Raw genomic sequence first — 24,437 nt, 5'->3', positions numbered from 1 at the left:
GAAGGGAGGGAATTAGCAATAGTGATGTCAAGAAAGGAGGGCCAATGAAACGTTTTTTAAAATACATAATAAGAATTCCAGAATTCCAGTGATGAGGAAGCATCCTGAAAGAGGGGTGACTCACTGCAGGTGCAGAATGAGACAAAAACTTTTAGACGTGGCGAATGTGGGAATCCGTTGGGTTTGACTTCGTATATTTGTTACAAAGATTTGTCTGTTTTTCAAAGGGGGGGGGCGAAGAAGAGAAGAAAGAAAAAATGGATTTTTATTCAGCGAAGGAAGATTTAACAAAAACCTAACAAAAATGCACAGAAGCATTCTTAAAGATTCATCTTCTCTCAGAAAGAAGCACAGATAAGCAGGAGAGTTAATATGTAGAATTAGTATATACTTACCCACTGGTTCAGGCCCTCATCCCCTTATTCCTGGATTACTGCAATAGCCTGCTGGTTGGTCTTCTATCTATCATCCTACCTAGTACATCCTCCAATCAACTGTCAAAGTGACCTTAGTAAAGCTGAGGTCTGAACATGTCACCTCTAGATCAAATATAAAATCCTCTGCCTGGCATTCAAAGCCATTCATAACTCAGAACTCTTGTAGCCTTTCCATTTCTCTCACAGCTTAACTCTGCCCCCGACACTTAACTCTTCTGTCACACTGGCTTTCTGGCTGTTGCACAAACAAGATATTCCATCATTTCTAGGCTCTGGGCATTTCCCCTGGCTTAGAATGTTTTCCCTCTTCATGTTCCTGCTGACTCCCTACCTTCTGCAAGAAAGCCTTTCTCGATGCTTCTTAATCTCAGGGGATTGTCTCCAATTTATCCTGTCTATAGCTTGTTTGTAGCTCCCACCAGACTGTAAGCTCTTTGAGGGCAGGAAATGTCTCTTGTCTTTCTTTGTGTCCCCAGAGCTGAGCCTGGCACAGAGCAGCTGTGCTTAACAAAATATATTTGACTGACAGTATGATTGGAGAGGACCATTTTTATATAAAATCCACCTCTTGTGTTCTGCTGTGTAGTCAGAAATGCTGTTTATTGTTTAAGGTTTAAGATTTTAGGAACAATTTTGAAAAGAGAAAAGACCTGAGTCCCTAATTATAGCCCACAATGGGCACTCACCTGAAGTGGGGCAAGAAAGAGAAGTAGAGGCCTGAATGAAATAGGGAGCCAGGTGCTCCAGTCAAGGTTTTAAAGCCTTCCCCTGGAAAGGGGCCCCAGGGGTTCCAAGTGGATGCTTGAAGGCTTGGGGCCCAGAGGAGGCTCAGCTGCAGTGTGTTGGCTGGCAGCCTCTCCTTTCAGCTTCACTGGCCTGACTCTGGAACTCGCTCAGAGCAAATTACTTTCCTGAAACCTAAATTTAGTCCTCGGGTGCACGGACATTATGTCATTCACCAAACTGCCCGGTAAACAAGCTGAAGGCAAGGTCAACGTTTGGCCCATGGCCCGCTCAGTGGTGAGAGGATGCTACCAGGTGCCCTGAAAAGGCCCCAGCCTGCTTCCAGACCCCATCCTGGGGGTCACAACCATAATTCCTATTACAGGGAGGCTGTGTGGCTCTGTGAACGTGGGGAGTCAGACCCAAAGTCGAACCCCTACGATAATTCTGCTTTATTGTGTTTTTATTCAACACTTCCCAATGGTTTTCCATCTGCTTTGACCAGCAAGTGTAACACCTAAAATCCTCCTTTTTTCAGATGGGAACTTCCCTAAGAGGAAGGGGGCAGATTCAAACTCAGCTCCATTTTACCACCCGTGGGTCTGTCTCTCCAACATCTCCTGACAAGGGAAGGGGCCAGATCCTGAAAGAAATTAGGCCACGACCTAAGAGATGAGGGGGCGGAGGCACCTGGGTAGAAAGGCCATGCCCAGCTCTTGGCTCTCTGCTTCCTGACCCATCTTCCATTCCTGTCTGAGAAAGGTGGGAAAGTCTCCAGAAGAGGCCAACAACCCTACCTTCTGCCAAGGGGCAGCCCCCCCACCCCGGATCCTCAGGGAGAGCAGCCTTGCCCCCTCCACAAAAACAGCATACTCGTGGGTACCTGGGCTAAGCCCTTTACTAATATTCTCTCATTTGGTGCTCCCCACAAGTGTGGGAGGTAGATGCTATTATTCCTATTTTATAGGTGAGGAAACTGAGGTCCTGTGAAGTTACACAAAAGCAGAGGAGGGGAGCACCAGTGTCCCTGCTGCCATGGAGCAAACACCTGCATTCAAATCCAGCCCCTCAGACACTGACTAGTGTTGTATGGTCTTGGGCACTTATCCTCTGCGTGCCTCAGTTTTCTCAACTTTGCCCTCTGGGGCAACAGATGGGGAAGCTTTCGTTTATGACTCACTGTTTGGGGAGGGAAGGGGGCAGAGAGGAGGTAATCAAGTTTTCTGGAGCCTGAATATTCTTTGTTTCTCCCTTCTTGGGTCAAAGTTTTCCAAGTCAAATGTCTCTACTAAATAGTCTACATTTTCTCCTACTTTAATCCCTCTTGATTTTGTTCTAATATTTCTTGTTGTCTCAGATCAGTGAGTTCGGTTTGCATCTTTCTCCTTTTCAGGGAGTTCACTGAGACAGTTTTCTACTGTCTGTTCTAAGTCATTTATTTTCCTTCTTTCCTCCAGATCTCTTACTTGGGACTTCACTTTTTATCCCTCACTTTATTTCAATCCAGCTATTCTTTAATCTAGCTTCTTTGTGGCAGAGGCATTTCTTACAATTCAAGGGCTTGCTCTCTTCTAGGTTTGTCTACTGGACTCCCCTGGATCCCTGATATTTTCCCAAAGTCTTTTGGTGATTTCTTCTGCTCAATCACAGCGCTAGCCCAAGGCCAGGGTCTGATCCCTCCTGCTCTCCCGTACTTGTTACTTGGTCTAGTAGAGAGGTCCTGGGCCGCTGACTTCTGCCTCCAATGATTCGTCTGCACCAAGAGCATTCATCTTCTGGGCCTTCTTGGGTCTCCAGCCCCCCAAAGAGCCTCGTGATTTCTGACTTCACCCGAGTTTCCGGGTCTGAGCCTTCAGCTCTTCCTGCTCCTAGGCATGGAGCTCAACAGGTTTCAGGTTTCTGATTCGTGCCGTCAGGCTGGTTCACTTGTTGACCCGGAAGTGGCTTTTCAGGTGGGACCCCCTTTCTTGTTGGGGCCAGAGGAGGGGGCTCACTGTAGCTTCCCCGCCTTTTTTTTTTCCTGAGGCTGCACTAGGTCTTTGCTAGAAAACAGGAGGGAAATCTGGGGGCTCTCCTGTTACTGTGCAGTCTTAACCGGGGGAGACTCGCATACTTTGCTAAAGGTCTCCCTACCTGGTCTGAAAAGACATTCCAAGGGCACAGCACGCCGGCGGCCGAGTCCTCGCTCAAACCAGACCTCGTCAACTCAGAAAACATTACCTTCCCCTCGTCCCCACACTAAATCAGGAAATACTCTCGAGATACATTCGCAATTTAATTTGTTTTTTTAAAAAAGCTAATTTCAGCCATGACATCACTAGTCTCTTTGGAATCACTCTACAACCTCAGAATTCCAACTGGACTGTGCAAAATCTCCTCATGACCAGAGAATTAGGCTTGCTCGAGGCAAGTTAAATTCATGACCAGGCAGAAAAGCAAGACCAGCTAAAAGCCACTAGCCCTGAACAGCCTCTGTGGTCACTGCGCGACGCATGCAGTAAACTCAGGCCCTCAGCGGGCCTTTCCAACAGTCCAAAGGCAGAAGTCTGATCACAAAAAGCATTTCAGAAGGAGAACAAACATCACATGTTTTGGCACGGAGCTCCCTGGGCAACTTCGGTAACCACCGCTACGGCTCCACTAGGAAAAATAAAATCATGTCACTGCTGGAGGTAGTTAGTGCAGGCGAGTCTGCCCCCAGGCTGCTCCCCACGCCACCCCACCCCACCTCACCCCAAAGCCGTGTGGCGAAGGCCCCCGGACGCCATCCTCGCCCGGCCTGACTACAAATCCACCCCTGAGGGTGGTGAGAGAGGCCCCGGGAGAGGCTGGAGGAGGAGGGTCGCAGACCCACAGGCTCGGGCACCTACCTTCTGATCCAGTCTGCTCCTTGGGCTCCGCGTGGACCTCGTCGGACTTGGCTTCTGGGCCATCGCCTTGCGCTGCTGAGTTCGGTTCCGGCACCGGGCTAGAGTTGCTGCTGTTCTCCTGCTTAATCGGGGACGCATCAGCTATGGAGCTCTGGTTGCTGTTGTCATCTGGGCAGGGGAAGGATGGAGAGCATGAGAGAGACTATGGTGGCAAAGACAGAACCCCTCCCCCCATGCCCCCAAAAGCCGCCCTCCTGCCCCCATGTGAGCCCAGTTCAGGAGAGTCTCCTGAGGCTCTGAGCTATGGAGGTTCCCACTGCTTCCCTTGTGTGGATCTATGTCATGGCAAGGGAGGTCCCTGTCTCCACGGGGGGAGGCAAGCTCCTTGGACATAAAAGCCAGAATCATCCCTTCCCCCAGTTTACTGGCAAACCTGGGCGCTTCTCAGCTGAGAAGGCTCCACAGGCCGCCCCCTCTCCTCCCCCCACCCCCGCAGGAATGGCCAAGTTCAGACTTCAAAGAAAACTTGTCAAGTGAGACTACAGCATCCGAGGCTTCGGAGCGGGGACGGCCTGGGGGCACCAACCTGCCCGGCCTGGCAGCGGGCTCTGGGTTCCAGTCTCACCCCCTGCACCCATGGCTGTTCTGAGTTTGAGCCAGTCGCTGCAGGAGGGCCTAGGTTCTGAACTAGAGGGGACCGTGTCCCTGTCACCGAGTCCTTCCCGTCCGGGCCAGGAGATGAGGGCCCAGAGGGAGGTGACTCGCTGTTAGGTGAGAGAGGTTGTCCCCTATCCAACAGACAGAGAGAGACGCGGACCCCGAGAAAGAAGGGAAGCCTGCCATTTACAGGCGGCACTTGGCCGAGGCGAGATTTGAACCCAGGCCCTTTGAGGGGTCGATTCTGTAAGCGCACGGCTCCTGAAACTTTGGCTCTCCATAGAGACGTTGCCGAGCCAAGCTCGTTCGGACCCCGGTGGGCAGGGCTGCCCCCAAGAGGGGGGGCGTCGAGGGGAGAGCTGGGCTGCACTTAGCCTCTCGGATCTCGGGGAGCCTTCTGTCCTTTCCTGCTCTAAACGAGGCGCCCAGGTGGCCCAGTGGGCAGAGCGCTGGGTTCAAATCCAGCCTCCCCCTTTACTAGTGGTGTGGACATGTCCCTTTGTCACTGTCTGCCTGTGTTCTCAAGTGGAGTCTGGGGATGGGGAACCTGTCACTCCCTTCCAAGGTTGTCAGGAGGATAAACTGAGACATCGATAAGGCGCCCTCCGACAGAATCGCACACAAAATGGCCCTTACCCACGAGACAACTACAAGTGGGCAAACTGCCCGGGAGGGTCTCTGATCGGCCCCTGCCCACACCTCTGGCAGCGTCCTCAGCTGGGGACCCTCGGCCCTCCTTCCCCACCCAGGCCGGAGCCCCCTCGGCCCTCCTTCCCCCAAGCCATGGCCCCCCAGACCCCCCTCCTTGAGTTGTGGACCCCCTGCTCCCTTCTGCGGGGAATGTGAGAAAGCCTGCCGGGGGGCTTACCGTGCATGTCCATCATCCCCGGGGACGAACTGTTCTCCGGGGTGGTCACCTCGGACCCACATTTCTCATCTTTACCCTTCTTCTTGCTTTTATTTTTCTGAAGGGAAAACAAAGAGAGGCCGAGTCACCAAACTCTGTGGAGACTGTGTGTGATACCCCTGGGGTGAGGGGGATGGCAGGAATCCGGGGCTCACATCACCCACTCACCCCCTTTCCAGAACTTCTCTGCTGGAACCTGCGTCATTGGAGACCCTCCTCTGAGGCCCTCCCACCTCGGGGGCAGACAGAGGGTCCGGCTGTGCTCTGCCAGCCCCTGCCCCAGCCCGGGGAATTCCAGAGGGAAGCTGCTGGCTCGCGTCCGCCCTGAGCAAGCTCAGACTTGGGCCACGCGGGGGACGAGGAATGCAGCTCCTCCACATTCTCAGCCTGCTGGAGGGGAACGGGGGACCGAGCCCGGGGAAGTCTGCGGGCAAGGGGGGAGCGCTCTCTCTGTGACTGCCCAGGGCGGCCGGACGCCCACAGACAAACAGGCCGTAAAGCTCGGGGCCACAAGTACAAACCACATGATGCCCCTGAAAATCTGGCCGGTCTGCTGTCCTACCATGGGAGGGGGAGACTGTCACCCCACTGTCCCAGACACAGGCCCGTGAGCCACGGCGTGCCTGGCAGACACGGCCCCATAACTCTGTGCCACGAAACGCAGCGGCCGGACCGAGGGCTTCCCCCTTCGGCAAGAGCGGTCAGGCCCTGCCCACGGGCAGCGCAGTGCCCCTCCTCCGGCCTTCTTCCCTTTCTCTCCTCCTTCCTTCTTTTTTCTCTTTCCTTTCTTTCTCTCCCTCTAGGAAGTGCAGTGGACCAAGAGCTGCACAGCCCGGGCCAGAAGTCCCTTAGCCCGCCTGTCGGAGCATCCATAAACCTCTCTGCAGGTCGTACGGCCCCGGAGGCAGGATGTCATTTTTACTTAGAGTGCTTGGGACGCAGACGACTTGTCCAAAGCCACGCGTGGCCAGTATGGGTCAGAGATGAGACCCGCACACAGATCTAGGCCAGCTCCCTAGTCATTAGATTACGTGGCTGAAATCGGGATCCTCGGCCGGCAGCGCCTCCCTGGCCACCCCTCACTCATTCCCCCGCTCACTGGTCAGGAACCCGGCACTTGTGGGGCTTCTCCCTCAGATACAGCTGCTCTTCTTCCTCCCAAGGCAAACCCTGGCCGCTGCCCTCCACAGAGCACCCCTCCTTCCTCAGGGAGCCTGTTACCCAGCACTGCCACAATCACACTCGGCCCCTCCCCCCTTCTGACTGTAGCAGAATGCTCTATCTACGAGGTCCGTTACCCCCCCCCCCCCAATCACTGATTATGTCCGGCCAAATCTCAGCCTCGGGTCACTGCCCATGAAGGTGGGGACCATCCCGCTACCGTCCTGCCTGGGGCTGCTAAAAGCTCAGCAGGGCTCTAGCTGCTGCAAGGCAATCTTCCGGGCCACCCTTATTACTCAGGGCTGCTCTCCCAAATCACCCAGGGTTCCTCCGGGGGCAGCTTGCCTCACTTTTTACTCCAAAACCCCCCAAAACAGCAGAGGCCATTGGCTGAGAGCTCCCTCTTATCACTCGGCTGCCTCAGACCTCTCTCCCCTCTCTCCCCCAGCAGAATGCCCCTTCAGCACCTCCAGGAACCTCACCCTGCCTATGGCCCTTCAGTCTCCTCCATCCCCAGAGCCCCCACTTACTCCTTCCATGCTCACCACCATCCTATCCTCTGCCCTTTGTGGCCAGATCACACCCCCCCCAGCCCCTCACAATCCCACTTCTGACCTTATCATTGCACTGAAACGCCCCCACCATGACCCAGGTCTCTGATTTGCCAAATCCCACGGTCTCAGTCATCCTCCGGGACTTTCTGCAGCCGGGGACACGGCTCTCCGGGACGCTCCTTCTCTCTGAGTTTTTGGGCGCCCCCCCCCCGGATCCTCCTCCCGATCTCACCCTCGAACCGTTCCTGCCCCCAGAGAGCCGATCCCCATCTCTATCTGCTGCTGCTCCTCAGAGCTCCCTGTCCAATCTCAAGCCCCAATCTGGCCCCTCCTACCTTTCCAACCTTCTGACCCCCCATATCTCGACATCCCGCTGGCACGGCAACAAGACTGTCCACCCTGGACTCCGGCATTCTCTCCGGCCACCGCCCGTGACCACTCTCCCTCAGCTTCCTCTGAACCCCAACGAAAATCCACCTTCTACAGAAGCATTTCCCAACTCCTCGGAATCCTGGAGCTTTCCCGTTCTTAATTAGTTCCTATTCATGCTATGGATAGTTACCTTTGAACGTATTTGCCTGGGGTCTCTCTTGTGAGACTGTAAGCTCCTTGAGGGCAAGGACTGTCATTTGCTCTTTTTGTGTCCCCAGCTCTTAGCACAGTTCCTGGCACACAGGAGGTGCTTAATAAATGTTTATGGATTGATCTCCTCTTTATCCTGCATATAACTTGCTGTCTGCCCCATTTCCGAGGGCAGTCACTGCCTTTTGCCTTCTCAGCATTTATCAAAGTGCCTGGCGCACAGTAGGTGCTGTTATGGAATGGAATTGCCTAGAATGGGCCTTCCCTTCACTGCTGCTTTCTCCCTGGCTCAGGGGCCACTCTCTCCGGGCAGCTGTCCCTGTCCTGCCCCAAATTACCTCCTATTGACTCCTCCGTGTTCCTATAAGCTCCTGGAGAGCCTTCTGGGTCCCCAAAAGCTCCCGGGGCCTCTTTCAGCTCTGTCTGAATCCCCGCCACTTGGGGAGTGTCTCGAATACAGCACTTACTAAATGTTCACTGACTGAGGAAGCTCTGCCTTTCTGAAAAAAACACCACAGAAAGCCGACTGACCAGATAAAAAAGGGACCCCTTGCCCCTCAGGACGAATAAGGGGCAGTGGGGTGCAGAGATGGGGACGGGGGTCCGAGAGCCATGATGAAATCCTGGGCTGGGAGGGGCCTCGGAGGCCGCCCAGCGCCTCAGCTGTGAGATGGGCTGGGGCCCAGGAGCAGTCGGAGACCCCAGAAACACTCGAGGACGAGGGGCTCTGAGTAACCGCAACAACGTCAGGGATGGGGGAAACAGAGAGTCCTAAGAGGTGGTGCAGTGGTTAGGGTTCTGGCCTGGGATCAGGAGGATCCCAATTCAAATCCAGTCTCGGACACCTACAAGCTGGGGCAGGTCACTTCACCCTTATCTGCCTCAGTTTCCTCATCTGAACAATGGGGATAAGAGATCCAATCCCAGGGCTGTGGTGAAAGTCCAATGGGAGAATCACGGGAAAGCGCTGAGCCTGGCACCCAGAAAGTGATTAATAAATGTTGACTGACACCACGCTCCTCCCTTTCTTCTATATAACCCCTTTGTCTTCACTCCTGCAGCTACAAGAATAACAACAACAATAAGAGCACATCATCTCGTTTCACCCTCACAACAACCCTGGTTCTGTGACTATGCTCATTTTACAGATGGGGAAACTGAGGCAAACGGGACACAAAGGCCACAGGGCACGCCCATGGCCACACCAGCCCTCAGGTCTTTCGAGCTCTGGCCAGAACGCTGGCTGCTGTGCCACAGCAAACTCTCCAGGGGATCCCACGGCTGACCTTATCCCAAGACCGTCTGACAGCTTCAGTCCAAGGACCTGACCCTAGACCTGGCCTCCCTCACCAACTGCAGGGGCTCCCTCTCACCCCGAGGTGACGGGGTCGCTCCCTACCTGTCCAGTCTGAGCCCCTGCTCCGGGTCACCCAGGCAGGAGGTGGCCAGGCCCAGAGCTCCATCCATCATACCCCCAGCTGCCACAGATGCTCATGGGACCACTGACAGGAGTGATTCCAGGCAAGTCGGTTACCTCCTCCAGCCTCAGTTTGCTCACCTGTAAAATGGGACCAAACAAGCGCCCCTCCCTCCCAGGTCTGCAGGACACAAAATCAGGCTCGATTACCTCTGTGGCCGCCTCACTCTGCAAATGCCAGCTGTTACCCTGCCCATATTAATGCCACCGAGACTACAAGCCGGGGGCTGCCCCAGGCTGGCGAGGGAAGGGACACGGGTCAATCAGCCCACAAGATTGATGAAGGGCTTATAGCGTTCCAGGCACAAGGGAGCTTGCATTCTCATGGGGGAAACCAGGAGAGAAGGAAAACATGGTTTATGGCAGAATGGGTGGAAGGCCCCCCTGCGGCGGGCGCACCTGGGGCTGGGGCTGGGAGGGAGTCCACAACACTTAGAGCGGCTCTGGGCCCCTCGGTTTCCTCATCACCACCCGGGGCAGGGAGGTCAAGGGCAGCAGCATCCCAATCCCAGCCGCCGTCCCTGATTTACCTACTGAGAACGTCTTCCTTCCCCACCCCACTCAAAAGGGAAGGAAAGGCCCACGTCCCCCTTGGGAGCTGAGCAGGGTGCGTCCATCCTGTAATCTGCTTCCCCCGGAGAGTGGAAAGGGATGGTGTTGAGAGGGACCCCTGCTCCTGACAGGCTGGCCGCAGCCCATCCTCCAGGCAACCTTCCAGGAAGAAGAGACCCTTCCCCAGCGGAGGGGAGCCACTCACTTCTGTGGGTGGGTTCTTCTCTCTGTAGGGGAGCTTCCCCCCCAACCAGAGCGAGACACAAGCAAAAAGCCCCCAGTGACCCAAGAATACAGATCCTAGAGGGCAGGGGAGTCAAACTTTTGTCTTTGTGCGAGGCCCTGAAACAAATGAGCAACAAATGAGTAAAGAAAATTGCTTTGTGTTTATTTTGTATAAACTTGGATGTTTATCAATGTAACTGATTCTCTGTAGTCTTCCCCAATACTATATAAGCTCCCCAGGGCCTGAGACTTTCATTTTTGTCTCTATTTCTATTTCCTAACATAGCACCCAGAAGAGGTTGCTTGTTCAGTCATTTTTCAGTCATGCTGGATTCTAGAGTGTTTGCCACTTCCAGTCCATTTTACAGATGGGGAACAACTGAGGCAGAATTAAGTGACTTGTCCAGGGTCACACAGTTAGTCTGTGTCTGAGGCTGGATTTGAACTTCAGGAAGTTGAGTCGTGGTTCTGTGCCTTATGGCGCCCTCTAGCTAAGCTGGAATGTGGTGCGTCTTTAATAAGTGACATTTTCTTCTTCTAGCCTTTCCCCACCCTTGTTTACAGTCAGCTGCCTGAAATCTCCCAATCCACTGAATATCTGGCTCCCAGTTTTCCCCTCTACTTCATCCTCTGATGTGAATCCCCTCTGACGTGTATGCCCTTCGAGGCCAGGTCCAGAGTTTGTCCCCCTTTTTTAGACAGCCCCCTTGGCTGCTTGCTAAAGCCTCCAGATGCTTCTCACAAAAAAGTGCACAAACCATAGGAGGAAAAGCTGAGCCCTAGCATTTATAAAGCATTCTGAAGTTTACAAAACACTGAAGTGATCCTCACAACTACCCTGGGAAGCAACAAACATTTACACTGTGTGAAGCACTTGATAATTACTATCTCATTTGACCCTCACAATAACTATGGGAGGTGGGGGCCCGTTTTCCAGATGAGGAAACCAAAGCAGACAGAGGTGAAGTGACTTACCCAGGGGTCAGTGAACTTAGGCCTTCCTGACTCTGAGTCCAATGTTCTTTACAAATGTGTCTGTCTTAATGTCTAAAATGATAAGTGTCAAATTGTGTGGCACAAAGGATAAAGTAGTGGCCCTAAAATCAAGGGGATCTAAGTTCAAACTGGGCCTCAGACATTTAACACTTCCTAGCTGTGTGACCCTGGATAAATTAACCCCAATTACCTCGCCAAAAATAAGTGAATAAAATAAAATAAAAGGGTAATTATTAACAGAAACAATCCCCCAAAGCACAAGATCTTTGAAGCCCTTGGCTATTTTTAAGATAAAGGGAGAGCCAAGAGCAGTAAGTGTGAAAAGCAGGGGTAACAGAAGCTACTTAAATGCTGGTAGACTTGTGGGCGTCCTGAGGGAAGAGTCTGGAGTAAAGTGAGAAGGGGCTTTAAGAGATTTAGGTCTACATTAAGGTGAGAAAAGCTCAACCAAGGGCTTTCAATTTTGCCCTGGGGCAAGCAAGCTTCTCCAAGATGGCCACCCCCTTAGTCCATTTAACTCCACACAGACTACAACAGTCAGACTGGGCCATCCTCCATCCCTAGGTAGGCCCTGTTGCTGTGGAACCCGGACACCCGGCTCTCAGACCACACTGCAATGTGCCCTTGAGGCCATCTCAAAAGCTGCTTCCTCCCCAAAGTTTTCAGGTCTTGCCCCCATCTCATCTCAGCCCTTGGGTTTCCATAACTTTCTTTAAAGCTATTTACATAATACCTTATGTATTATGGTCTTTATCTTGGGAGGTCAAAAATAGGACAGCCTAGACCTAGGAGCAGGTAAGTCTGAATTTAAATTCAGCCCTCTACTATGTGCATGATTTCCGAGGCAGATCACTTAAACAGTTTGCTGGCTGGCTCATCTGTAAAATGGGAGTCACTGGAGCACCCAGGTCCTAGGGCTGCTGTGAGGGTCATACGAGATCATATCAGCACATGGTAAGCACTACATACATGTTAGCTGTCATTATCATTGATAATAACTTTTATGTCGTCCCCAGTGCCGAGCCCAGCCTCTTGCACCCACTGGATTCTTAAACACATACTCAATTATCTAAAGGGCAACAGCCAGTCATACTCACGTCATCTACCTTCGGCTCTGTAACGGGGACCCACTTATAGATTCGTAGGGACGTATCGCCTACAGTCACCCACTTCTTCTCCCTGTGAACAACAGACAAAGAGATGCTGGTTACTTGGGGTCCTCTGGGTGGGTATAGTGACAAGCAGAACTTCCCCCTCCTGCTCTGCCCAGAGTCCAAGCTCCTCCTGGTGTGCTGTGTGGGCCTTGGCCAGCGGGCAGGGGGCAGCCCGTTGCCTTTATAGTTAATCTTGGAGGAATAACAAGCAATGATGACAAAGGACTCCGAAGGCCAGAGAGTCACTGACAGAGTCTGAAGCAGGCAGGACAAGGGAAATAACACACAAGACTAAACAACATACACCAGAAGGAAAGAGAGAACAAGTCTGAGCCAGGAGCGATCATGGCGACCCAGCTTGGTCCAGACGGAAACCTGAGAAAATCTGCCTCCCTCCCTTCACCACAGAGGTGGGCAATGCTGCATCCGTCACCGTGGGAGGGGAGGCCAGTTTTATCAAGCGCTTTCTTTTTTAATCTTTGTTCCATGAGGGATGGCTTACTTGAGAAGGGGAGGGAAAAGGGACAGTGATGTAAAAATGAAAATGAAGAAAAAACAACAACAACAAATAAACAAGGTTAAGCTTCTTGAAGTCAGTTTTTCTATGTAAACATCTAGCTGTATTGGATTGTCAGATGGTTCAGTGGATAGAGCACTGGAACTGAAGTCTGAAAGATCTGAGTTCAAATCCAGGCTGAAACACACAATAGATGGATTACCCTAAGCAATTCATTTAACCTGTTTGCCTCAATTCTTCCACTGTAAACTGGAAATAACAATAGCACCCATACCTCCTATCCCACCTAGGGTTGTTGTGAGGATTAATATCTATCAGGTTCTTAACTCTGTCTGTAATAAACAATCAATAAACATTTATAAAGTGCCTACTATGCACCAGGCACAGAGCTAAGAGCCAGAGATAAAAAAGGAGGCAAAACACAGTCCCTCCCCTCAAGGAGCTTACATTCTACTGAGATAATACAATAGTGACACAGATAGGAATATACAGTACCAGAAAGGTGATTTTTAAATGATTTCAAGAAGAATTAATAGTTTGGGGCATGAGATACTCAGAAAAGACAACATGGAGGAAGTGGTCCCCAAGAGCCGAAAAGCATTCCTGGCAGGAAGGCCAGCTTATGCAAAGGCTTGGAGAAAGGAACTGAAAAACAGCATAAGAGGAACAAAGGGAGCTTATGCTGGCTGCAACGCTGAGTTATAACGTGAATTCAGATTGGCACCACAGCTTAGACGGCGAAAGGGTTGCGATGGGGGCAGAGAGGGGAGTTTGTGTCTTGTTCCAAAGGCACAGGAAGCAGCATGGCCGGAGCTCTAGAAAAACCGCCCCTGGGAGCCGTGTGTGACGGGAGCAGAGGGCACAGAGCAAATTAAGGAGCTGGGATACAACCGACCAATGTGTTAATGCTTTGATCACTGATGTGATTTTCTGTTCTACGATGGGCATCTGGCGCATCCACGAACAGACCCCATCAGCCTGAGCCAAGAGCATCTCCTCTCAAGGGGCAGATGGTTTGCTGGGAAATGTAGGTGATAAAAACAAACAAAAAAATGAATAAAACTCTTCTGTGATTAATTGGAGGCACAACAATTTAATCCTAAAGAACAGCTGGGTCAAAGAACCAATCATAAAACAAAAACGGCATCAGATAAAAAGCCAATATAGCAAAACGTGGGGGAATGAAACTAAAGGGGAAGGGTACGGGGGGGGGGGGGGGAGTTAGGTCTATTACAGGGTGCGGCATCGGGTGGGGAAGGCTCATGTTCCTGAGTCCAAATCTGGCACCAGACACTCACTAGCTGGGTAACGCTGAGCAGGTCACCTCCCCCTGCCTGCCTCCATTTCCTCCTCTGTAAAATGAGCTGGAGAAGGAACCAGCTCCAGGATCTTTGTCAAGAAGACCCCAAATGGGGTCACAAAGAGTTGGACACAATTGAAACAAATGAACAACAAAAACGTGAAAATTATAATTTTAAAGGCATTATGATAGCGAGGGTCAAATGAAAAGAAGAGTGCTGTTAGGATTATTGGTTGACAGCCAAAAAGGGCTTTGGGGGAGCAGGAGTGTTCTAGCTTAATTCTCCCAACATTCCCTTCTTCTGGTTATCTGTTTCACGCCCACACACACAATCTTATATATGGAGAAACAAAGGCCCAGAGGGGTTAAGGTGATTTGCCCAAAATCAGGAGATAGGTATTAACAGGGGTGGGGGCTAGACCTGGGGACTCAGGAGAACTGAGATGCAAATCCAGTCTCAGAGCTTTGCTAATTGTGTGAGCCTCGGCAAGCTCAGTTTTCCTCATCTGCAAAGTGGGCATAATGGCACCCACAAAATGAGTTCTGTAAAGCGCTTTGTAAACCTGCAAGCACAATATACATATGTCAGCTACGATTACTATGCCGACTGCACCATGACATGTGAGTGGGGGGGAGGCCATGCCCCTGCAGCAGAGAACCTGGGGTCCTTTATCTGGGTCAGCAGAAGGCAGAAGGCCCTGGGCATCATGCCCGTGGCAGCACTTTGGCAGAAACAGCGCTTAACCAGACCCAACTCAACCCACTTTCATTTGTCATTTAGGCAGGGACCTAATGGAGATTCAGCAGGAGCTCATCACTATTCCTGCTCCGGCTCTCTGGGGTAGGAAGGGCCTGGGAACTGGGAGACCGTGGGGAGAAAGGGGAAAGGAGAAAGGGAGGGAGAAAGAGAAATGGAGGGGGGGAGACGGGGGGAAGAGAGAGGAAGAGAGGAAAGAGAGAGAGGAGACACAGAGACAGACAGACAGAGAGGCTCTGAAGCTCGGCTTGGCCCTGACCCTAATGCTTTCTGAAGGGAAGCTCCACAGAGCCTCCTGGCTCAGGCACAGAGGCTGCAGGGCTGCAGCCGGGGCAGGAGGAGCTGCTCTGAAGCTGCGGCTGACGGGTTCCGATCCCCCGGCCCCAGAAGACCCAGCAGAGGCTGGCCAGATTCTTCAGGAAGGGGCAGGAGGGGCGGGTGACCACCAGAGCAGGCAGACCTCGGGGCAGAAAGAACGCATATCTGTCACTGGAGGGCGCCAGTTAAAATTGTGGCTTGGTTCCGGTACCCCCTGGGGTTCTGCCGCCTCTACAGCCAGGGTTCTGCTGCCTCTACAGCCAGGGTTCTGCTCTAAATGGGGATGGTAAGAGCAGCTCCATGGAAGGACTGTTGTCCAGGGCCTCCCAGCAACCCAGAGCCTGGTATGTCACAGGCATCTAATAAATGCTTATTCCTCCCTTCCCAAACACAGATCACTCTAACCTAAACACCATCAAACCTTCCTCAGGCCCTTAAAACAGATTAAGGCTGGCAGAAGAGGGCTCCAGCTGGGACACCAGGGCACAGAAACAGATAACATTTATAAGGAGATTCCGGAGCTTTGGCCAATTCAGCAATCACCCACAAAAGTGCCAGTGGGCACAGGGATAATCGGGAGGAATGAGGAAAGGCAGACCTTGTCCCAGCTCCAAGAAATTTACATTCTGAAGAGGAAGAAGAGGTGAAATGTTAGTTATATCTGAGATAGCCAAAGGGACAACTAGTGGCCCAGTGATTAGAGTGCCAGGCCCAGAGACTAGCAGACACCTGGGCAAGTCACTTCACTCTCATTGCTGCCTCAGTTTCCTCGCCTGTAAAAATGCCAAACCCACTCCTGTATCTTTGCCAACAAAAGCCCAGGTGGGTCCCGAAGAGCCGGACACAAGACATTAGCCCTCGGGGTGACGAGGGAGTCCTCCAACAGAGGCTAGGGTTTCAGAGGCAGTTGGAAGGCGGTTCAGAGAAGAGGAAACAAGGTAACAGTGCACGTAATCTGAGGTGTGCCCACAGCAAACAGTCTGCTACAGCCACACAGACACAGCGTCTGAAATGGGCACCCAAATCCAGGCCTTCCAGACCTCAAGGGCAGCAAAGGTGAAGAGGAAAATTAATCAATTCAATCCGAGAAAGGACCCCCCCTGCCCGGCCCTGCCTTGTCCAAGTTTCCAAACCAATTTAATGAGCGTTTATTAAGTATCTTCTATGTACCACAGACTGTGCTAAGTATTTTACAAATATCTCACTGGATTCTCACCACCACCCCATGAGGCAGGTGCTGCTATTACCCCCATTTTACAACTGAGAAAACTGAGGTAAACAGAGGTTTAGGGACTTGCTCCGGGTCACACAGCTACCAAGTGTCTGAGGCTGGATTTGAACTCAGATTTTTCTGATTGCAGGCCCAGTGCTCTAACTGCTGGACCTGTGATTTCAATAATGTCGGAGATGCCCAGGAAGATGGCGTTCAAGCAACAGAGAGTCCTAGAGACCTGAGGGAGCAATGATAGCAAAGTCACATAGAATCGAAGGCTGGCCAGAGTGACGAAGAAACCACAATTTAACATTCTCTCTGCTGTGCTGAATTTCTGTTTGTGTTGTTAAATATTTCCCAGGTTCATTTTAATCTGACTTGGGCTGATTCGGGTCCAGGACTGGGTCCTGGTTCTAAAGTCCCATCCCCACTAGGAAGGTGCCACGAGAGCTGGCAAGGGTGGGATGAGGGACGGGCAGCGGGGAGGGCCAGACTCCAGAACCGCTGCAAGGCTGCAGACACCCGGGAAGGGTGCCTCCCCCTGCAGAAAGGCACAGAAGGCGGGAGCCCTGTCACTGGCATCAGTGCCCTCAGGGGGACCTCCAGAGTCACTGAATCCAACCCCCCTCCCCGTTTCATAGAGGAAACGGAGGCCTACAGAAGGGAGGCAGTTTGTGCAGGGCAGCATGGGTCACAGGCAGCTGAGCCAGCCTTTGAAACCACATCCCTCAACTCAAAATCCAGCCTCACTTCTGCTGCCTCGGGCAGCACAAAGTCCAAATGGCAGAAAGTTCTTCAAGATTAAAAAAGAATAAACAAAAAGCCCAAACTGACTGACTTAATTACCTCAGTTATTCAAAACACACTTAAAAACAAAAACAAAACAGTAACAACAAATTAAAAAAAAAAAAAATTCCCTAAAACACCTTTGGATGCTGCAAGTGAGAGTGACAGAATTTTCTCTTCTCTCTGTCTATCCTCTTTCACTCCCCATCTCTTTCTTGCTCCTCTCTCTGTATGTCCCTCCTCCCTCCCTCTCTCTCTCTGCCTCTTTCTTGCTCCTTTTTCTCCCTCCCTCTCCCCTCTGTCTCTTTCCCCCATCTTTCTTGCTCCTCTGTGTGTCCAACCTCTCTCTTTCTCCCCCCCCCGTTTCTCTTTCTCTTTTCCTTTCTTTCCTTCCCTCCCTCCCCCTATCTCTTTTCCTTTCTCTCCCCATCTGTTTCTTGCTCTTCTCTGTGTCCTTCCTCTCTCTCTCCCCCCTCTGTCTTTTTCTTTCCTTTTCTCTTTCCCCCATCTTTTTCTGATTCCCTCTCCTCTCTGTCTCCCTCTCCTTTTTCTTTTCTTTCACAATCTCACGATGTTGCCTGTTTTTCTTCCCTTTAAAATAACCATAAAAAGAACCGGCAAAAAGGACATACATTTATACAATTCTCCAAGGTCAAATGAATCATTTGTTTTAGAGCCATGGAGTCCAATATCATTTCCAATGCTCTAGGGGTCCAGTGGAAAAACAAAAGTTCAAATACTGCTGGAGACACTTACCTCAATTTCCTCAGCTGTAAAATGGGATAAAATGGGTAGAGTTTGTAAAATGCCTTGCAAGCCTGGAAACCTCATAGAAATGCTAGCTATTTTACCTCAAAAAAACAAGTCATTTGACCATAGTCACTAGGGCAGAGTCTGGACCAGTGCCCAAGGCTTCCAATTCCACATCCAAGGCTCTTCAAACTCCCAACAACATTGCCCCTTTCGATTAACAATGAGCTTTCTCAACAAACATCCTTGCTTATTAAGCAGTGTATTGTTGCCTCATTTTTACAAAGGAGAAAACTAAGTCAAGCCATCCAGACATAGGAAGTGAGCCACAAAGGCCAGATAGTATCTGAACCTGGACCTCCGGGCCCAAAATCCACTTCATCAGAGCAGGTCCATGCATCCCCCAATTACACCCCCAATGATCTAAGCCACAGGTGAAATCCCAGAAGTATTTACTAATTAAAAAAAATTATTGATATTTTTTAAAAGACATTACCATAACTTGCCCCAGTATCCTTTCTTCCCTTTCCAGAGAGCTAGCCCATATTTTTAAAAAGTATTTTATTAAGATTAAAAAAGAAAGAAAGAAAAGGAAAATAATCAGCCTAAGTAATCGATACATCAAAAAAAAAAAAAAAATCTGAAAATTTGTGCAATGAAATGGAATTCCATTGGGGTCATTCTAGCTCTACAAAAAGGGTGGGCTGGAGTGTATGTGGGGGAGATCTCCTCATATCTTTTCCATGGAGTCAGGCTTATTTTTCTCATTTTTGGAATACTTGATTTGGATTTCTGGTGACTGTTCTTTTTTCTACTGTGTGGACTATTTTCTCAGCTCCTCTGACCTAACTGCAGCATTTTGGGGTTCTCTCTTCAACCCACTTTTCTTCCAGCACAGTCACATTCCATTCCATTCATCTACCACAACTTATTTATCCATTCCCCAGTCAATGGGCATGCACTCAATTTCCAATTTTTGCTGAAACAAAAAGTACTGCTACAAATATTTTGGTGTAAAGGGGACCTTTCTTCAATAAGCATTTACTGATAGCCTACTTTGTGCCAGGAACCAGAGATACACAAAGAAACAGGAAAAACAAGTCCTTTCCTCAAGAAGCTTATATTCTACTAAGAAATACACCACATAAATTGCTGATTAAGTACAAGATAAATTTTTTTCTCTCAACAATCAAACTCCAAAGGGGAGATTGGAGGGGATAGAAAGAAACTTGCTAATTTGAGAAGAGATCATTAACTATCAAGAGAATCAGGATTCTCTCTAAGAGAGGGACTCTCCCCAATTTGAGGAGTTTGAAAGAGAAATAGGAAGTGCATAGCACTGGCTCCCTCATCTCTGAGATCCAGTATCAATTCTCACGTTTAGCCTTTTAAAAACCTTTCCCAACTTTGATCCTTAACCCAGTTTTTACTATATATCATTTTATCTATTTATCTATCTATCTATCTATCTTCCCCCACCTCTGTGCTTTTGTAAATGTCTGGGAGGCCCTCCTCCACCCCCCGCCTTGTAAGAATCCTTAAAAGTTTCCATCTCCCAAACAACTTATAGTTATGTTGTTTAGACTTTATAACTTTATAATATTGTATGTGCTGTCTCTCTGGAAAGAAGGGAGCTTCTTGAGGGCAGGGATCGTTTCATTTTGTTTTTATATTCTGTAGCACCTAATAGGTGTTTTGCTGAAACTGAAGGAAATTAGGGATTGGAAGGAAGGAAAAGAAAGAAAGAAAAGAAAAGAGAAAGAGGGAAGGAGGGAGGAAGGAAAGAAAGGAAGGAAGGAAGAAGAAAGAGAAAGAAAGAAAAAGAAAAGAAAGAAAGAAACCGGGAAGGAAGGAAGGAAGGAAGAGAAAGAAAGAGAGAGAAAGAGAGAAAGAGAGAGAAAGAAAAAGAGAGAAAGAGAAAGCGAAAGAGAGAAAAAGAGAGAGAAATAAAGAGAGAGAGAAGAAAGAAAGAAAGAAAGAAAGAAAGAAAGAAAGAAAGAAAGAAAGAAAGAAAGAAAGAAAGAAAGAAAGAAAGAAAGAAAGGGAAGAAAGGAAAAAGAAAGAGAAAGAAGGGAAGAAGGATCTCAAGTATCCAACTCCGAAGACCTGGGCAGATAACGCGCCAGAGACCTTGGTAAATAATCTGGCCCAGAGAGTGACCACAGCCTGAGGCTCTGGCCTGGCTGTTAAGAAAAGGGACGAGGCTTCAAGCAGCCAAGGGCCTGTTTTCGGGGCAGAGCCCTGTGTGCTCCCCGGCTGGCAACGCTGGATGCCCTGAGTCTCCTTCGCCTCTCCTGAGTCTGGGCCAGCATGCTTAGCCAGGGGAGCCCGGTGACCGAGCCACCCCCAGCCAGGAACCCCCCCCTTCTCCGCCCTTTCATTCATTCCCCAAATCTCCAAAGCAGAGCTCAGAAACCAATTTTCCTCCTGCCGTTTGGGGAGTTTATTTTTAAAGTCGCAGCCATGAGTGCTCCCGCCCAGCAGATGCTGCGGCAGTGTGTTACAAACACACGTTGCCAAATGCGCCCGTGGGACTTGGGAGGAGAGAGTGCGATGGGGACCAGAAGGTTCGCTCCCGGGGAGGGGCGAAGGCCCGGGAGATCGAGGCCTGGCAGAGTGGAAAGAAAGGGAGAATCAGAGGCAGGAGGTCAAAGAGAGACAGATAGGCTGAGAGACAAGGGGAGAGATAAGCCAAGCGGGGAGAGACAAAGGAAGGGAGGGGCAAGCATTTATTAAGCACTTACTATGTGCCAGGCCCCATGATAAGAGGCAGGGGCAGAGACTAAAGTGGAAAGACAGGGAGGGTAGGAGGGGGAGAGACAAGGGCTGAGGCTTGGATGGAGAGAGCAAATTAGGCAGAGGTAGAGAGATAGAGAGAGACAGAAAGGGAGAGAGACAAGGGTAGAGAGAGAGAGAGAGAGACCAAGGGAGACAGAGAGAGGGAAGGGAGAGAGAATGGGAGAGATAGAGAGGGGGAGGGAGGGAGAGAATCAGGGGCAGGAGACAAAGAGAGCCGAGCTGAGACTAGGCCAGAGCAGAGACACAGTCAGAGACAGAGTGGAGACTGGGGGAGGGGAGGAATGAAAGACATGAGAGAGACAGGAAAGAGACGCTAAGAAAGGAGGAGGGAAAAAGGGAGTCTGAGTCTGAGCCAAGAGGTCAAGGGTGGGGGAGAGAGGCGGCGGGCAGAGGCCGGCCCAGTGCGGGAGGCAGGGGCCCCGGGCGCAGGGCCAGGGCAGGGGCAGACAAAGAGCCGGGAACAGACGGGACCCAAGAAAGAGCTGAAACCCACAGACTCCAACCCGAGGCCGGAGGACCCCAGGGGGACAAAGGGCCCTGGGCGGAAAGGAGGGGAGGGTAGGGGAGGGGAGGCATCGGGCCAGGGTGGGGCAATTACACACACATCACAAAGTCCAGCCACGGGATGAAAACACCAAAATCGAGTGCGGTGGGCACAAGCAGCGAGACCTCCTGGCAGGCCGGGACTCCACCTGTGCCACTTCCTGAAAGTGAACACCTGAGAACAAGCCTGCTCTGCACCAGGCTCTCCCTGACCCCCCCACAAAAGGGCTGCCGGAGCCCCCGACTCAGGGGAGGTCCTTTCCAGGAACAACAGCCTCTCTTGCCCTAAGTGCCCGTCTGACCTTGGCCAGGAGCCCCGATGCCTCATGACCCCCACACACAGACCTGCTGACTCAAAGAGAGTTCTGTGCCCCAAGAAGGGAATGTCATGGCACACAAAGGGGCTTTTCTTCCCCTGGCACTCCCAGGAAGCTTGGCCCCTCTCCAAGCCTCGGCAGGGCCTTGGCCCTATTCATCCAGCAGTTCCCAAACCACTGGTTGCAGGGTCCTTGAGGGGACCCCCCCCAGCCTGGGATTCGGAGTGGGAAGGTTCTGGCCCTCTCCATCTCCAAGCACACCCCCGCCTCTACCTCTCCAATTCTTCCCTATCATTCAAAGCTCTTCTAGAAGCCCCTCCTGATCCTTCTCATGGACAGGGCTCGCTCTCTCCTTGAATTATCTTGTATTTCCCATCGACTATAAGCTCTGCTGAGACGGGCACTTAATGCTTGCCGAATCACAGGATGGCAGACTCGGGGCTGAAAATCACCCTTGGAGATCGTCCAAAGGATCGGAGCGTTGCAGCTGAAAGGGACTTTAGAAATCATCCACCCCCACCCCCACCCCATTTTGCAGATAAGGAAACTGAGGCCCAGGGAATAGAAGGCTCTTGGCCAAGGTCGAGTGGGGGGGAACATCAAAGAGACAGCACAGAATGAGTTCCTAGACAAGCAGGTTTCGAGCTGGGCCATTAGCACTGTTAGTCCAACCCTGTTACCATGCAGGCGATGAAGGGAGGGGACCTCCCTGACCCTGGGCCAGCTACAGAGCACCGAGCAAGTTCTCTGCTCCAATCCCAGCCGTCTTCCCACCGTATCAACCCTGCCTCTTGTTGAAAAGGAAAGTAGGGAACAGGGGTTGGAAACCCTAAAAAAAAATTCTTTTCCCAAAAATAGCTCCATCTGGCCTTCCTGGCCCCGAGAGCCAGCCTGGGAATGTTTCAGACCCAACTCCAAAGGAAACGGGCCTGGGCCCGGTCCGGGGTACAGCTGTCTGCTGTTTACTTCCCGATGGCCGGCCCAAGGCAGCTTGGGCCAGTGCCACCCCTCTGATCTTTAACAGAGCCTTTCCCAGAACATCTCTGCCTCTCTGGAGACCCCCGGCTCTTCTCTCCCCTATCCTCCAACCCACTGGAACGGGGTCTCTCCTCCCTCTGCACTGGCTGGGCCACCATCTTGGCTTGTTTTTCCCTGCAGACATCTTCTGGTAGTGTTGCACACCCTCGGGGTTCTGGATTGTGGCGATGCCATTGTGGGGTTGCAGAAGGAAATGGGCGCTAGGCCTTGCCTTGGAGAGAGGAGAGCCAGAGGCGGCAGGTCCCTGCTGGAGGAGAACCGTGCCCACAGCTTGCAGGCCCCTCAGTCCGAGCCTGGCTGGGATACAACCACACCTGCTCCCACCAAGGAGGGCGATGGGGGCAGAGAGTCCGGAGGAAACTGGGCCCACTGGGGAAACATCTTCCCTCTCCACAAGGGGAACCAAACTCCAACCCGGATCCCAAAGTGAAATTCTAAAAACCCAAATGACCCGCAGCCAGGCCGGACAGGGTGAGAGGTCTAGCTCTGACCCCTGGATTAGGTCTAAGAGGAACACAGACATTCCCCGAGCGGGCAGAACTCGGGGTGGGCACGGAGTTGAAGTGAGGGCGCCCCATGCGCCCTTGTGCAGGCAGCTGGCGAGCCTCGCCGGAGAGTCGGCTAAGTAACCAGCTGGAGCAGCTGTCAGCTCGCTGCGGCCCCTGCCCAGGTCCTTCTCCCCAACTCTGTCGGTTTGGAAGCGCAAGCGGCCAGAACCGTGAGGGGCTCGGGCTTCTGCAAAGGAAACTGGGAGTCCCACTTCTTCCCAGTGGGGCCGTGACGGAGCGGGGATCCGGACAAGGAAGACTTTCTTTAGGGAAAAACTTTCCCATCTGACCAAGCCATGAAATTATGCAACAGAAGGTTCTCAGTCAGGGTCTGGCTTTGGTTTTGGTGTTTTTTTTTTTATTTTACGGGGATGCATTTCCGGAATGTTAATCCCGGAGAAGCAGGGCCTGAGTCAGAGTGGACTGGAACACCCGGGCCGGCCCGTCCTCCCCGCGGTTCTGAACATTCTTTGTCCCCTGGTAAGCCAAATCAGCCCATTGTCCCGGCATCCAGCCACTCCGAGGCAGCCCATTTCAATAGGAGGGCTCGGAGCACGTGGACGTTATTGATTTTTTTTTTCTTCTTTTTTTTGGTTGGATTTGGCTCAAGAGGACAACTACTAACTTCTGACAACCTCGGAGGGAGTGTAAACCTTCCAGTGTTTAGATAGAGAGACCACTGGGACCTTAACGGGCGAGGAGAAAAAAACACCGTCGCCCAAACTTGTCAACCAAACTCAAATCGTCCGTTTGCGTGTTTACATGTGGGTCACAACATCCTGAAACGCTCCGAGATCCACGCAGAGAACTTCTGGGAACTCTCCTCCCCCAGCCCACGGCCCGGGGGGAGGGGGCCGCTAACTCCGGGCAAGGCAAAGTTGAAGCGAGGGACACGCGGGGAAGGCTCGCGCCCAAGTGGGGTCTGAAAGCCGAGGTGGGCGTCCCCACCCACCGCCAAACCAGCCCAAGGTTAACAATAAGACAAGTTTCATTCCGAGCCCGAGCGGCTGCCCCCCAAATAAGAGTCTGGGAGGTCAAAGTACCCCCCGTTTCGACAGAACAGCTTTTCCGGGACAAAAGCAGCGTGTAGGACGCGGGGCTGACGTTTCTTCGGACTCGGTTCAATTACAAGGAAATTGACGAGCCTCGCGCCCCGGCCCTCTCCCGAGCTCGCTCGCTCCCCCTCCGAAAGCGCTAAATTTAAACGGCTCGCGCTCCGCGGCCCGGGCAGACTGCGGGGCGCCGGCGGGGGAGGG

At 51.7% G+C, this 24,437-nt stretch overlaps 2 protein-coding genes across 2 annotated transcripts in view; both read right to left on the bottom strand.

Annotated features, from left to right (window-relative positions):
- Positions 1–24,437, bottom strand: part of BCL7A (BAF chromatin remodeling complex subunit BCL7A) — a 34,204-nt gene that overhangs the window by 8,715 nt on the left and 1,052 nt on the right. The window contains exons 2-4 of the mRNA XM_074298187.1: positions 12,239–12,320; positions 5,556–5,652; positions 4,031–4,198 (exon numbers count right to left, since the gene is read on the bottom strand). Coding sequence (XP_074154288.1) covers positions 4,031–4,198; positions 5,556–5,652; positions 12,239–12,320 — 347 coding nt within the window. The remainder of the gene's footprint in view (positions 1–4,030; positions 4,199–5,555; positions 5,653–12,238; positions 12,321–24,437) is intronic.
- CFAP251 (cilia and flagella associated protein 251) overlaps positions 3,417–24,437 on the bottom strand; it is a 130,574-nt gene continuing 109,553 nt past the window's right edge. The window contains exons 22-25 of the transcript XR_012487683.1: positions 12,239–12,320; positions 5,556–5,652; positions 4,031–4,198; positions 3,417–3,800 (exon numbers count right to left, since the gene is read on the bottom strand). The gene's annotated coding sequence lies outside the window, so the exon portion shown is untranslated. The remainder of the gene's footprint in view (positions 3,801–4,030; positions 4,199–5,555; positions 5,653–12,238; positions 12,321–24,437) is intronic.

The sequence above is a fragment of the Sminthopsis crassicaudata genome, chromosome 1 (assembly GCF_048593235.1).
Source record: "Sminthopsis crassicaudata isolate SCR6 chromosome 1, ASM4859323v1, whole genome shotgun sequence".
Taxonomy (NCBI): Eukaryota; Metazoa; Chordata; class Mammalia; order Dasyuromorphia; family Dasyuridae; genus Sminthopsis; species Sminthopsis crassicaudata.
This window is presented reverse-complemented; position numbering and strand designations above follow the sequence as displayed.